General features: G+C 42.1%; 1 protein-coding gene across 1 annotated transcript in view; it reads left to right on the top strand.

Moving 5' to 3' along the window:
• The window catches only part of Mcmbp (minichromosome maintenance complex binding protein), a 43,989-nt gene that overhangs the window by 7,224 nt on the left and 23,674 nt on the right, over window positions 1-13,091 (top strand). The window contains exons 2-5 of the mRNA NM_145955.3: window positions 8,008-8,093; window positions 8,998-9,138; window positions 9,229-9,270; window positions 12,540-12,641. Of these exons, the coding sequence (NP_666067.1) occupies window positions 8,008-8,093; window positions 8,998-9,138; window positions 9,229-9,270; window positions 12,540-12,641 (371 nt within the window). The remainder of the gene's footprint in view (window positions 1-8,007; window positions 8,094-8,997; window positions 9,139-9,228; window positions 9,271-12,539; window positions 12,642-13,091) is intronic.

The raw sequence follows: 13,091 nt of genomic DNA, 5'->3' as shown, positions 1-13,091 counted from the left end.
TTACTCTTTTGCATATAACTGGCCAGCTTTCCCAGTCTAGTTTGTTGAAGAGACTGTCTTTTCCTTATTATAGTTTTGCCACATTTGTTAAAAAGCCAGTTGATGGTAAGGTACGTTTTATTTGGTTTCCACTCGGTGGTCTGTATGCATGCTCTCTCCATGCCAGAGCTGTAGTAGTCTGACTGCTATGACTTCTTCCTATTTTATTGTGGAGACTGGTGTGTATGTGTGTCTGTCTGACTGAATACGTACAGAATAGACATCAAAGGATGACTGAGGTATCTGCTCTATCAAGTCACTCTGTCTTACTCTCTCGAGGCAGGGTCTCTCACTCGACCCACAGTTTGGCAGCTTTGGCTAGGGGAGCTGGCTAACCAGTTCCTAGAATCTGCCTGTCTCCACCCCAACTGCTGGGATTATAGGCTCCCATACCTAGCTTTTATATTTGTGTGCTTATATTTGCATTTGAGTCCTGGCTTACTTGGTGATCTCTGGGTCAGCAGGAGTCCCTATTTCAAAAGATAGCTGTCAAAAAATGATACCCAATGTCCTATGGGTTCATACACATATACCTGGAATCCACTCAAGAGGTGGAAGCAGGAAGACCACCAATTTCAAGGCCAGCCTGGGCTATATAGTGAGGCTCTATTTTTAAGTAAGCAAAAGCTTGGGTGAGAGGGTTGGGGACGAAGGCAGTAGCTTCATGATGGAGCATATGCTCGCCGCGTTTGAGACCTGGGTGTTATCTCCAGCATTTGGAGAAGAGACAGCCAAACACCAACTATTATTGTTTATAACCTGGAACACTACCATTCTAAACCCTGTTTGCTTTTACAGTCATTGGAGACTTTTCTGTCCATTTTAATCTTGTTGCTCTTTTTTTTAAGCAATTTATTAGAATTATTTTTTAAGTTCACAGGAAAACTGAGTGAAAAGTAAAGATTTTCTATGTAACATCTCCACTTTCTCCAAATGGTGATGTTTCATCCCAGAGAAGTATATTTGTCCCAGTTAGGACATCCTTATGGAGCTGAGGTGACTCAGTGGCTTGCTAACTTAATGACATGAGCTCTGTCTCAGAACCTATGTCTAAAGGTGGACGAGAACAGTTGTCCTCTGGACCCGACTAGAGTCACAGTAACTACACAGGAACTGTAACTATAACCAGTTCCATGGGCTCCCTCTTCTGTCCCCTGTCAGCTTCCACATGGTATGTATGTGTATATATATATTCAGGTACCACATTTCCATATAAAATAACATGATGATTATTTAAAAAGTTGTCCTGTGACCTCTGTTCACAAGGCCCTGCCCCAAATGTACATATTTTTTAAGCAAATAGGCGTTAACATGTTATCCAGAGTCCATAGTATGCACTGCTAGGGCAGTGTGATAGGAATATATTTAGCTTAGTGGCAGACTGACAGACTGGGTTCTGCTCCCCAGCAGCAGTGAATGGAAATTGCTGTGTTAACAACGCCTACTGCCAAGGCAGAGAGAGCACTCTGTGCTGATTTGCATCCCAGGGTTGCCTTTTTGGCTTCTTAGGTTTGGTTTGGTTTTCCTTGTTGGTTTTCCTGGGGTTGGGGGGTTACACAGGGTGTCTGTGTAGCACTGGCTGCTCTGGAACTCAGAGTTCCTGCCTCCATCTCCTAGTGATAACAATTGAAGGTGTAAGCCATCACCAAATGGCCAGAATTTGTTTTCTTTAAAGATCAGTTTGAACACTTTCTCATCTACATATAGTGTGGTTAGTATTCTGTCTGTATTTTCATCCCTCTGTAATGGTGTGTGTGTGTGTGTGTTTTGTCTGTCTGTGTTTCCTTTTTTTCACAGTTTCCTTCATGTAACAGAAAAGTAGTTAAGTCTAGCTTATTATTTTCTTTTGTGGAATGTGTCTCTGGTATTTTATTTAAACAGTTTTAGCCAAACATCTAGGTTTACTTCTGTGTGATACTCTGTTAGTTTTATAATGTTGCTTTTGTTTGTTTAGTTCTGTGATCTATTTTAAGTTAATTTTGTGATTTGAGGTAATTTTTGCAGTGTTACTCATTTGTTCTGATATTGTTTCTTACAGTTCTTTCTCCATTGTTTATTGAACATTGCTATATTGCTTTTGTTCCTTTGAAAGTTCAGGTGGCTACATCAATGTTGATAAGCTTATAGGCTATTTATTTTGTTCCATCAATCTGTTCTTTTGGCAATACTATGCTTGAGGTTTTTTGTTTGTTTGTTTTGTTTTTTTTTCCGAGACAGGATTTCTCTGTGTATCCCTGGCTGTCCTGGAACTCACTTGTAGACCAGGCTGGCCTCAAACTCAGAAATCCGCCTGCCTCTGCCTCTCAAGTGCTGGGATTAAAGCCACCACGCCTGGCTTGTTTTTGTTTTTTGAGACTTGAGTATCATGTAGTACAAACTGGCCTTGAACTTATAACAGCCAAGGGTGGCCTTGAATTTGATTGTCCTCCCTGTGCCTAGTGCTATGATTACAGGTGTGTACCACCAGTCCTTGTTTTATGAAGCACTGGGAATCAAACCCAGGACTTCATGAATGCTAAGCAAGTAGCCCTCCACCAGAGCCATGTCCCCAACACCTATGATTTTGCTTGCAGTTTTTTTCCCTCTTGAATGGCTTCCTAGAAATTGTGTCTTATTTTTATTCTCTTTCCCTCCCCCTCTCCCTCCCCCTCCCCATCTCATCTCCCCTTACCCCCAGCCCTTTCTAGTCTTATGTAGCCCAGGCTGGCTTTGAACTCCTATTTTCTCCTGCCTCTATCTCCTAGGTACTAGGATTATGAATGTAAACTACCCCACCCAGGGATTTGTCTATTTTAATATTAGTCATTTGTGTTGGTGTTTTCGTTTTCCATTCCTTGATGTTTGCCCTTAGTTTTTTGCTTTTCTATCTGCATATGTTGATTAGTAGATTATTCTGTGTCTGTTTTTTCTTGGTATTTGATAGACACGTTCAAAGTTATTTTTTCTCTAAACCCCACTTTAGTATTCCACAAACACTAATTTACACAGATTAGTCTGTAATCCATCAGGGAAAATTTGGAACTATCCTCAAATTCCTAAAGTGTTGGTTTATTTGGGGAAAGAGGTTTGTAGTAAGGGACTTGTGGTTTCAGGACTTTCTGTTTTTCTCTTCCTACACATTGCTTATGGGCAGTGAGCATAATGATAAATCGGATTTTCATTGAGTTTTCCTAAATACTAAAACAGACATTTTGGGAATCTGTCATACTCTTTAAGAAGGGTCTGTTTCACTGCTAAGAAAGGAAGAATTTCCTCTTCCCCAATCTGTAAAAGTCAGCTTTTTCGTCCTGGCCCTAGGCTTCAAGAATAATGACTCTGAGACTCAAATATATTTATTTTTATAAGCTTTGGCTATTCCCCAATTCAATCATAACTTAGTATCTCATTTATTCTGATCTTAAATTCTGCCACATGGCTGGTTACCTCTGCTCAGCTCCCGTGCTTCTGACCTCCTTCATGTTCCTGGGCCAATCCTCCTGCCCCTGGCTCTCTCCCAGAATCCTCTCTGTCCATCTTCTATTTCCTGCCTCAGTTACAGGTCAATCAGCTTTAACTGACAGGTGTTGAATCCATTCAGTACACAAGAGATGTTCTCTACACCAATCCCAGATGCTCAGCCTTAAAAATAATACCTATAAGCAACAGTAAATGGACTCAATAGGTTGTACTTATGTACCTATTGACACACACATACATACACACATACACATACAAACAATGATAGTTAAAGAATAAAAAGTCATAAATTTGAAAGAGAGTTTACTGAGAGGGATAACAGGACGTGGGTGATGGATGGAGAGAATGATGTAATATTGTGTGTGTTGTTTGCTTGCTTGTTTTTTGAGATAGGGTTTCTTGGCTGGAATTTACTCTGTAGACCAGGCTACCCTCCAACCTGTAGATCCACCTGCCTCTGCCTCCCGAGTCCTGGGATTAAAGGTGTGCATCACTATTACCTGGACAGCCCCAAGTTTTAAAATAGTTTTGAAAGCTGTTCCGAGAAGAAAGGAAGATACACATGGCTTTGCAGTAGGTCTTTTCATAAGAAGGCATGACATGCATGCACCAGCTGCAGAGCTTCAGACTGCCCGCACAAACGGCGAGCTGGAGTGGGCCACGTGTGCAGCCATAGCTGCAGGGCTTGCTGCTTCCATTAGTTGGAGAATTAGTAGAGCTCTTAAAGCTCTGAGTGCCAGCTACGCAGGCTCATTTAGTATGTTCACCTCCCCGCCCCAGAACACGCACTGTCCAAGCACATGAGGAACCTGGGCCAAGATAAATCATTCTGAGTTATGAGCGAGTATCAGCAGACTTCAGAGAAGGGAAGTCATTGTGTGTGTTCTGTCTGTAATAAGAGAGGACCGGAAATCCGAAAGATGACAAAAATTCAGACTTGTAGAACACTTATAAACACAGTAGATCAAAAAGAAGTCCATATAAAACTTAAAATTGTTCCCAGCTACACAAAAAATGGAAATGGAAGAACATCCTCTAGCCAGGCAGTGGTGGTGCACACCTTTAATCCTAGCACTTGAGAGGCAGAGGCAGGCGGATTTCTGAGTTCGAGGCCAGCCTGGTCTACAGAGTGAGTTCCAGGACAGCCAGGGCTACACAGAGAAACCCTGTCTTGAAAAAATAAAAAAACAAGAACATCCTCTAAGTACAACCAGAGACTGTGCTGTGTATGTATGGAAAGAAGGCTTCGAGCATTGTGTCCATTTATGAAATCAGAAATGCGAACTGAAACCCAAGGCACATGGAGAAAAGGAAAGCAAATAATGAAGGAAGAACAGAAATTAAGAATTGAAAACAAGAAAATAGCAAATCAAAAGCCGGGCGTGGTGGCTCATGCCTTTAATCCCAGCACTTGGGAGGCAGAGGCAGGCAGAGGCAGGCAGATTTCTGAGTTCGAGGCCAGCCTGGTCTACAGAGTGAGTGCCAGGGCAGCCCGGGCTACACAGAGAAACCCTGTCTCAAAAAAAACAAAACAAAAAAATAAATAAATAAATAAAAATAAAATCTAAAAATAAAGAAAATAGCAAATCAGTGAAATACTTGAGACAATCTTATGTACTACAGACTGCCTTAAAGCTCACTAGTATGTGAAGGTGTCTTAAACTTTCTAACAACTTTCTATTTATTACACTGCAGGAAGTTGCTACGCTTTGCAGGCAGTGTGCATGTGGTGGTCAGAGCAGCTTTTGGGGCTGGGCTCTTTTCCTCCTCAAGGGACTGAACTCAGTGATCCTTTGGGAGCATGCATCTCTGCTCAGTGGCCATGAGCGCAAACATTCCAATCCTCCTGCCTCCATCTCCTGGGTGTAGGCATGAGCCACTGCACCTGGTTTATGCAGATAGATACCACCAACTGAGCTACGCGTGCAGCCCCACCCCCCCCACCCCCCCACCCCCCCCCACCCCACCCCCCGCTTTGCTTTTTCTTTGAGTGTGATTAGAGATTTGTGTGTATGTGGAGGGGGTGTAATTGGGGATTGAACTACTGAACTAAATCCCTAATCTTTTATTTCCTTCTTATTAGCAAAACTGATAAACCTCTAAGCTAGACTAGCAAAGAAAAAAGAAGACAAATTACCATACCAGGAGTAAGGAGGTAATGCCGCTGTGGACTAGCTGTATAGATAGAACAGAAGGCTTGGGTGCATATAGTCCAGCACTAACTTATACCACACAGTGCCTTGAAACAATATAGATTCATTACTTTACAGCTCTAGAGGCCAGAAGTCTGACATGTATCACTGGCTTTGTAAAAATCAAGTTGCCAGCAGGATTTGCATCGCCATCTGGAGGTTCTAAGAACAAATCTAATTCCTTGTCTTTTCTGAGCTTTAAAGAGTCTGGTGGTCACACTGGGAAACAGTTCAGTTGGGAAACTACATTGGCTTGCAAGCACGTTGACCTGAGTTCAGTCCCCAGAATTTACATATAAAAGCTCAGCAGGAAGTGCAGGGCCTTACTCCCAGCACTAGGGAGGTAGAAATAGGCAAATCCCTGTAGTTGGTTGGCTAGCCAGCCTGCCTACTTAGCAAGTGCCATGTCAGGGAGGATCCTTTCCAAAAAATCAGTGGGCAATTCCTAACAACATCCTAGGTTGTTCTTTGTCCATTGTGCACGAGCACGCATGCAGACCGCGTGCGCACGCGTGCGCAAAAACACATGCCCCTGCTCCAATAACCAAAAAATTCAACTACTTTCCTATCATTCAGACTTGGTTTGTCATTGGTTCTTAGTGTGTGGTCTGGGCTACTCTGGAACTCAGGTGCCTCCTACCTTACCTTGACACATTTTCTTCTCAGTCTTCCTTCCACAGTGAACCCTCTTTGATAATTTCCTTGTTTTAAGGTTACTAGTTTTTGGCTTAGTTATGGGAAGTAAGCCCCGCCAGGGCATTCCTTGCACCATAATCACAAACTAATCACCATGCCTTCCCTCCAGCCTCTCCCACAATGTCTTTATGAACTGGCCTGGTTTAGTTCCCATAGTAAGTGGAACCATCCTGTCTGTCCCTTCTGTGTGTTACATCCTCCTCAGCAAAGTCTTTTCAGTGGCTATTGCTGTGACTCTGAACTTTCTTTTTCTTTCTTCCTTTTTCTTTTCTTTCTTTCTTTCTTTCTTTCTTTCTTCTTTCTTTCTTTCTTTCTTTCTTTCTTTCTTTCTTTCTTTCTTTCTTTTTAATCAAAGAACACAGGAACCCATAGTAAAGGATGTTCTTTGAAACACTGAACATTGATATGCAAAAGTTAGAAATCTCAACCTAATCCTCACCCTTCATAGAGACTGATTGGTTGTAGACCTAAGAGCAGAACCTGAAGTATGGCACCAAGGCTTGTTTTGTTCATTTTTTTTTAAAAATGAACTAATTAATTAATGCATATAAATGCAGGTAGCGCACTTATGGAGGTCAGAAGACAATTTGGTGAATCAGTTCTCTCCTTCCACCGCGTGGATCCTGTGGTCAAGCTTGGGCTAGCTAAGGGAAAAATGTTTGGACGGTCTGCTAAAGCAGGATTTTTGTGTTTCCGACAGGCTCATCTACATCACAGTTAGAAACACATTCCCCTCATTCGCCATCTACTTAAGGCAGCCATGTGACAAACACGAAAGCTTGTAGGCATGTAAGCTGGGGGTTCAGTCCACAAGAATCTGTGTTCTGTGGGTTACTCCCTCTTTGGTCTTCCTTTTCATCTCCTGTAAGCTACCCCTGCAGGTTGTTTCTTCATTGTGAGGGCAAGAAGCCCTCAATATGTGTAGTGGAGAACTGGCTGCCACTTTGAGTGATGAGCCTCTCTGATAAGAGGGTGACAGACATACCGTCTATATGTAGCACTAGAAGGCTAAAACATCACTTACATAGCAGTATAATTGGTGTTGAAGGACAGAATTATAGTTTCGGTTTGTTTTTTGTTTTTCTGTTTTGTATTTATTTTGTTTGAGATGGCTCATGTAGCTCAGGCTCCTATATAGCTGAAGAACCCTGAACTTCTGATCCTCTGACAGGCCTGATGATTGACCTGAGCTAGATCCCCAAGAACCAACTCCTGCAAGTTGTTCTTTGGCCTCCTTGCCCATGTGAATGCACATACACACACTAAACAAATAAGCAGATGTGGTTTAAAGTCTCCACGTTACATTTCACGGTGTGTTACTGTATCTGAAAGTATTTGAGCCAAGTACTGTATATACCGAGCTTGTGCTGCTATGTCTGGGTGAACCACATACTGTTCCACAGGTTCGGCTCTCAGTGGTTAATGGCAGGGAGCTAAGGGCAAGCAGCCTGGGTTTGCGGTGCCTGGTGACTGGTGCCCGGTGCCCGGCAGGAAAACCCCTTGAATACCTGTGAGTGTCCCAGCTGCATATTTTACTCGTACTAACTATTCAGCTTACGTATTGCTGACCTGAACATAATCTGCTGGCCTATATTGTGCTTTGATGACCAAATTTCTCTTTCAGCACAAAATGGAGTTAATCCTGACTGGGAGAAGAAGGTTATTGAATACTTCAAGGAAAAGCTGAAGGAAAATAATGCTCCTAAATGGGTGAGCTTCCTGCTGTTGTGTGAGTTGGCTGGCTCTAGTTTCTCTCAGCAGAGCAGACCGCCCCACCAGCCACGTGACTAGAAGTAGCGCAGTGAGTGCATACAGCTCTTCCAAGTCTGTGGTGAAAATAAAGGGGCTTTGGTCTGATGCTTCTGTGTTGTGCCTCTAGATGGCAGCAAATGACTGTTCTGCAGAGTAAAGTGTGCTCTAAGAGTGTCTTGTTCCTTCCTAAAAGAATTGGCATGTGTGAATGTTGAGAGGAACCCATCAAAGCATATGCTTTCCTGTTGGCTGCAAGGTTCACAGTCCTCACGGTGTTGATGTTTACAGTGTGGGGGCTTAGGAGGCTGACACGAGAGGGTTCTGATGAGTTTGGGGCTAGCCTGGGCTACTTGTGAGTTTCAAACCATGCTGAGCTACAAAGTGATACTGTCTCAAAAGAAAGCAAACATGGGAGCTGGAGAGAGGGCTCAGTTGTTAAGAACACTGGCTGCTCTTTCAGAGGTCTTAAGTTAAATTTCCAACAACTACCTGGATATTCACAACCGTCTATACTGAGATCTAATGTCCTCTCTGGCACACAGAGTATTCATGTACATATACATGTACATACATAAATCTTTAAAGAAAGAAAACAAAGACAAAACAAAACCAAGAAAACAAAACTGAACCAAAAGAAGGCAGTCAGGGAGATGTTACACATACTGTGGATGCTTTTAGAAGGAAAAGCATCGTGCTAGAGTCAAGTGTTGTCACACGAACTTGGAAGAATTGAGAGGAAAGTTCTTCCCCAGCAGATGTTATGTTGAGCAGTGAGCACACACAGCGGGGCAGGGCTAGGTTTTGAAGATGTGTCTCTTCCAGACAACAGCTTTGCTAATCTGCTTGCCTGTTTTCTCCGAAGGTGCCATCGCTGAACGAAGTGCCCCTCCATTATCTGAAGCCCAACAGCTTTGTCAAGTTTCGTTGCATGATTCAGGATATGTTTGACCCTGAGTTTTACATGGGAATTTATGAGACAGTTAACCAGAACACAAAAGCACGCGTATGTATTGCTTCCTCCCTGAACCATGCTGTCTATAATTTGTAATATTAATCACATTTAATAATACTTTGTCCTGCGTTTTGGTCATAGGTTCTTCATTTTGGAAAATACAGAGATGTAGCAGAATGTGGGGTATGTATCCTTACAGTGTCTGAGGCTGGTTGTAAGCACGAGTTTTCTACCTAAAAAGAGAATTTCTCTTTCTTTGGTTGGTTTTCAGTATACTTGTCTTGTATATGAGTGAGTTCTAAAAAAATCAGGCAGAATATTTTTTTTTTGCCTTTAAGAATTTTTCTGACATAATCTTATTATTATCTTTGAAAGATTTCTGGCAAGATTATAAATGACAGGATTCTTCCTTAGTATCTGTGAATAAAAGTACAGGGATTTTTTTTTTCTTTAAACAAAAGTGAAAGCTTAACTTAAACTTAGCACTTTCTCAACTAGATAGAATTAAACATTTGCTTGCTCGTTTTGTAAAGCAGAAGGCTGCACCGGGAGATCTAAGGCCGTTGCTGCGGATCCCGGGCCATCAGGGTTGGCAGGAAGCACCTTTGCCCGATGAACTTACCTTACACTCCTTCAGTCGAATACACTGAGCCCCACTCTGGCTTTCTAGGGAAGGTTGCTGGGAGTGGAAGTGAGAGGTAAAGAAGTGTAGCTACCATTGAACACTTCCTCCGACTCGAGAACCTGCCCTTTTGGATGAGGCTCTCACTGTGTAGCCTGACTGGCCTGACGTGGACTTGTGTCTGCCCTGCTTCTTTCTGCCTGCCAGCTGTTGGGATTACACGTGTTTTACTATCACGTTTGACTTTACATATGGGCTTTAAAACCAAGTTTTCATGGGCAGAAAGAAGAAATGAAAGCATAGTGACAGGGAAAGCACAGAGTTTTGGGTGTCATGTAGCTGTGAAAGGGTGGCCACTCTACTGTGTATAGGGTTCCATAAATGCTAGGCCCCACAGGATAGTGTGGAGGCAGAGCTTTACCAGACAGCATTTGTAAAGGGACTCTGAACTATCTGGCTTCTGTTCCTTTCTGTGCATTGCTTTTCTGATACTAGGAGAAAAAGACTTCACTTTGATGCTTGTGTAGTATGTGGTGTCTTAGCTAGGCCTGGAAACAGCTTATTTTATGTTAACAGTAAAAAAAAAAAAAAAACATTAGCAAGTCTAAATAGACCAGATAGCTAGTAATGTCTCCTCTCTCATTTGCTTTGTGCTTTTCACGTGTTTTCTATTGAAAAACACAAACTTTAATTGTCCATTTTGGGAAAGGAAATGAGAATTATAGGTAGGGGGTTAACCAGGTAGGTCAGTATGAAGGTGAGACCTCTGCTGTTACCTTTTCTGGGTCTGGCTCTCTGCTCTATGGACCTAGAACCTCCATCATCTTATCTGGAGCTTTTAACTTTTTTTTTTTAACCTCTTACTCAAATTTCCCGAGAGTTGATTGATAACCATATTAATATAGCTACAATTATACAATTCAGAAGAGTCATTCCTAGTTGAAAGGAGTACTCCATAGTTTAGCGGGTTCATGGAACAGAACACCAGCTTTAACTGGGAAGCTACAGTGTAACTCCTGACAATGATTTAGAGTAGTGGGCTCACTTAACCAACGGATCTCCCTATTCTCACACATGCTTCCCCTTTGTCATGTGTCTTTTCTTTTTAAAATGTTTCTGTAAGACAAATGTGATACCAGGTTAATGGATTGACTTTATCAGTGCTTCTCTAAGAAGTTACAATGTATTGGTGATCATATTACTACTACAGAGGAGGTTTCCTCCTCTGTGTACAATAGCATGAATTACAAGTTGGTAATCTTGGCATAACACTGCCACGGGCTCAGAGAGAGTTTGTGTGTCTGCCATAGATAGATAGATAGATAGATAGATAGATAGATAGATAGATAGATAGATAGATAGATAGATAGATAACACTGCCACAGGCTCAGGGAGAGTTTGTGTGTCTGCTATAAATAAACAAACAAACAAACAAACAAATAGATTCTCGAGCTGAGTGGTGGTGGTACATGCCTTTAATCTCTGTACTTGGACGGCAGAGCCAGGCAGAATCTGAGGCCAGCCTAGCCTACAAAGTGAATTGCAGCACAGGAAGAACTACACAGAGAACCCTGTCTCAAAAACGCAAAACCAAACAAATCTTAGATGAAGGCCCCATTCCAATGAAAGGGACCTTGCCCCTAGGGGAAAACAGATAAAATATAGTTTGAAGATGGAGACTATAACATACTTGCCTAGCATGCATGAAGCACTGGGTTCAGTCTCAGTACTTGGGAAGTGAATCAGACATTCAGGGTCATCCTCAGTACATACTGAGTTTGAGGCCAGCCTGGTATACATCAGACCTTGTTTCAAAAACAAAACAAAAAATCAGTTTCCAGCTTAAATATGAGTAAAGTACATGTTACATGTATGAAAATGATGTAATGAAGTTGGTGATTTTATGTGTGTGTGTCTGTTAACATGAGGGACTGTTTGGTTGGTTGGTTTGGTTTTTGAGACAGGGCTTCTCTGTGTAGCCCTAGCTATCCTGGAACTCACTCTGTAGACCAGGCTGGCTTCAAAGTTGGTGATCTACCTGCCCCTGCATCCCACATCCTAGGGTTAAAGGCGTGTACCACCACTGCAGGGCTTTATTGTTTTTTAATGGTAGCTTGGAGACTGATGAAGTGATTCTGTCCATAAGAGCAATTGCTGCCAAGCCTGATGACCGAGTTCAGTCCCTGAGACCCACTTGGTAGAAGGAGAGTACCAGCTCTGGCAGGGTGTCCTTGCACTTCCGTATGTAAGCCTTGGCATGCATACATACCATACGTACCCCTCTTCCCCGAGTGCACAGAAGGAAGAAAGGTATTAAAACTGGAAGTTAGAAAGCTGAATGGAATGACTTATTATAATCCCAGAATTTGGGAGGCTGATACAGGAGGATTGCCAAATGTTAGAGCTACAAGGTGAGACACACATACACACACTCCACTCTCAAAAGAGAAAGAAAGGAAGGAAGGGAGGGAGGGAGGGAGGGAGGGAGGGAGGGAGGAAGAAAGGAAGGGAGGGAGGGAGGAAGAAAGGAAGGAAGGAAGGAAGGAAGGAAGGAAGGAAGGAAGGAAGGGGAAGGGAAGGAAAGGAGGTAGTTTTGGAAGCAGAGTGTGTGGTGGTGGCAGCATGTCCCTTACAATGCTTCCCAATATTTGGGAGTCTGAGGCAGGGGGATCACCAGTTTCATTTTAGCCAGAGCTACATAAGGAGATGCTTCTTTGCTTAATTAATTGCTTATTATTTACATTAACTGGAGGTAACATTTATTATGATTTTATAATGTGAAAATGTATTTTTTAACAAAAATTTAAAAATATGTTTCTGTATATTACAGCCTCAACAAGAACTTGACTTGAGCTCTCCAAGGTCTACCACTTCGGAAAGACAGACCTTCTACTGTGTCCCCGTGCCCGGGGAGTCTTCGTGGGTCAAAGAGATATCCTTTATCTAACCCTCACTGTTCACTGCATGAGTCTTTTTTTTTTTTAATTTAAAGGATCAAAATCCAGATTTTAGATTTGTAGTCTTTTTACCTTGGCAACATTAGCTGGAAAAAAATGTATTCATATACATGTATTTAGTAAGACATATTAATCACAGAGCAATACCTAAATTATGATATATTCCTGTAGTGAAATATTGTTAAAATAGGTTGAGATAGATTTATAGGTAGTTAAATATTATCACAATAATAAATAAGTAGTTTCAAATTAGAATAGTTTTTATATAATTTCTATTTTTTATGTGCATTGGTGTTTTGCCTGCATGTTCGTCTGTGTGAAGGTGTCAGAAGCCCTAGAACTGGAGTTACACACAGGTGTGTGTGTGTGTGTGTGTGTGTGGTTTTTTTCATGGACACATCATGCTCATAGGAGCTCATTGGGAA

The sequence above is a fragment of the Mus musculus genome, chromosome 7 (assembly GCF_000001635.26).
Source record: "Mus musculus strain C57BL/6J chromosome 7, GRCm38.p6 C57BL/6J".
NCBI lineage: Eukaryota > Metazoa > Chordata > Mammalia > Rodentia > Muridae > Mus > Mus musculus.
The sequence above is the reverse complement of the archived record's forward strand: the minus strand, read 5'-3'. Positions and strand labels throughout refer to the sequence as shown.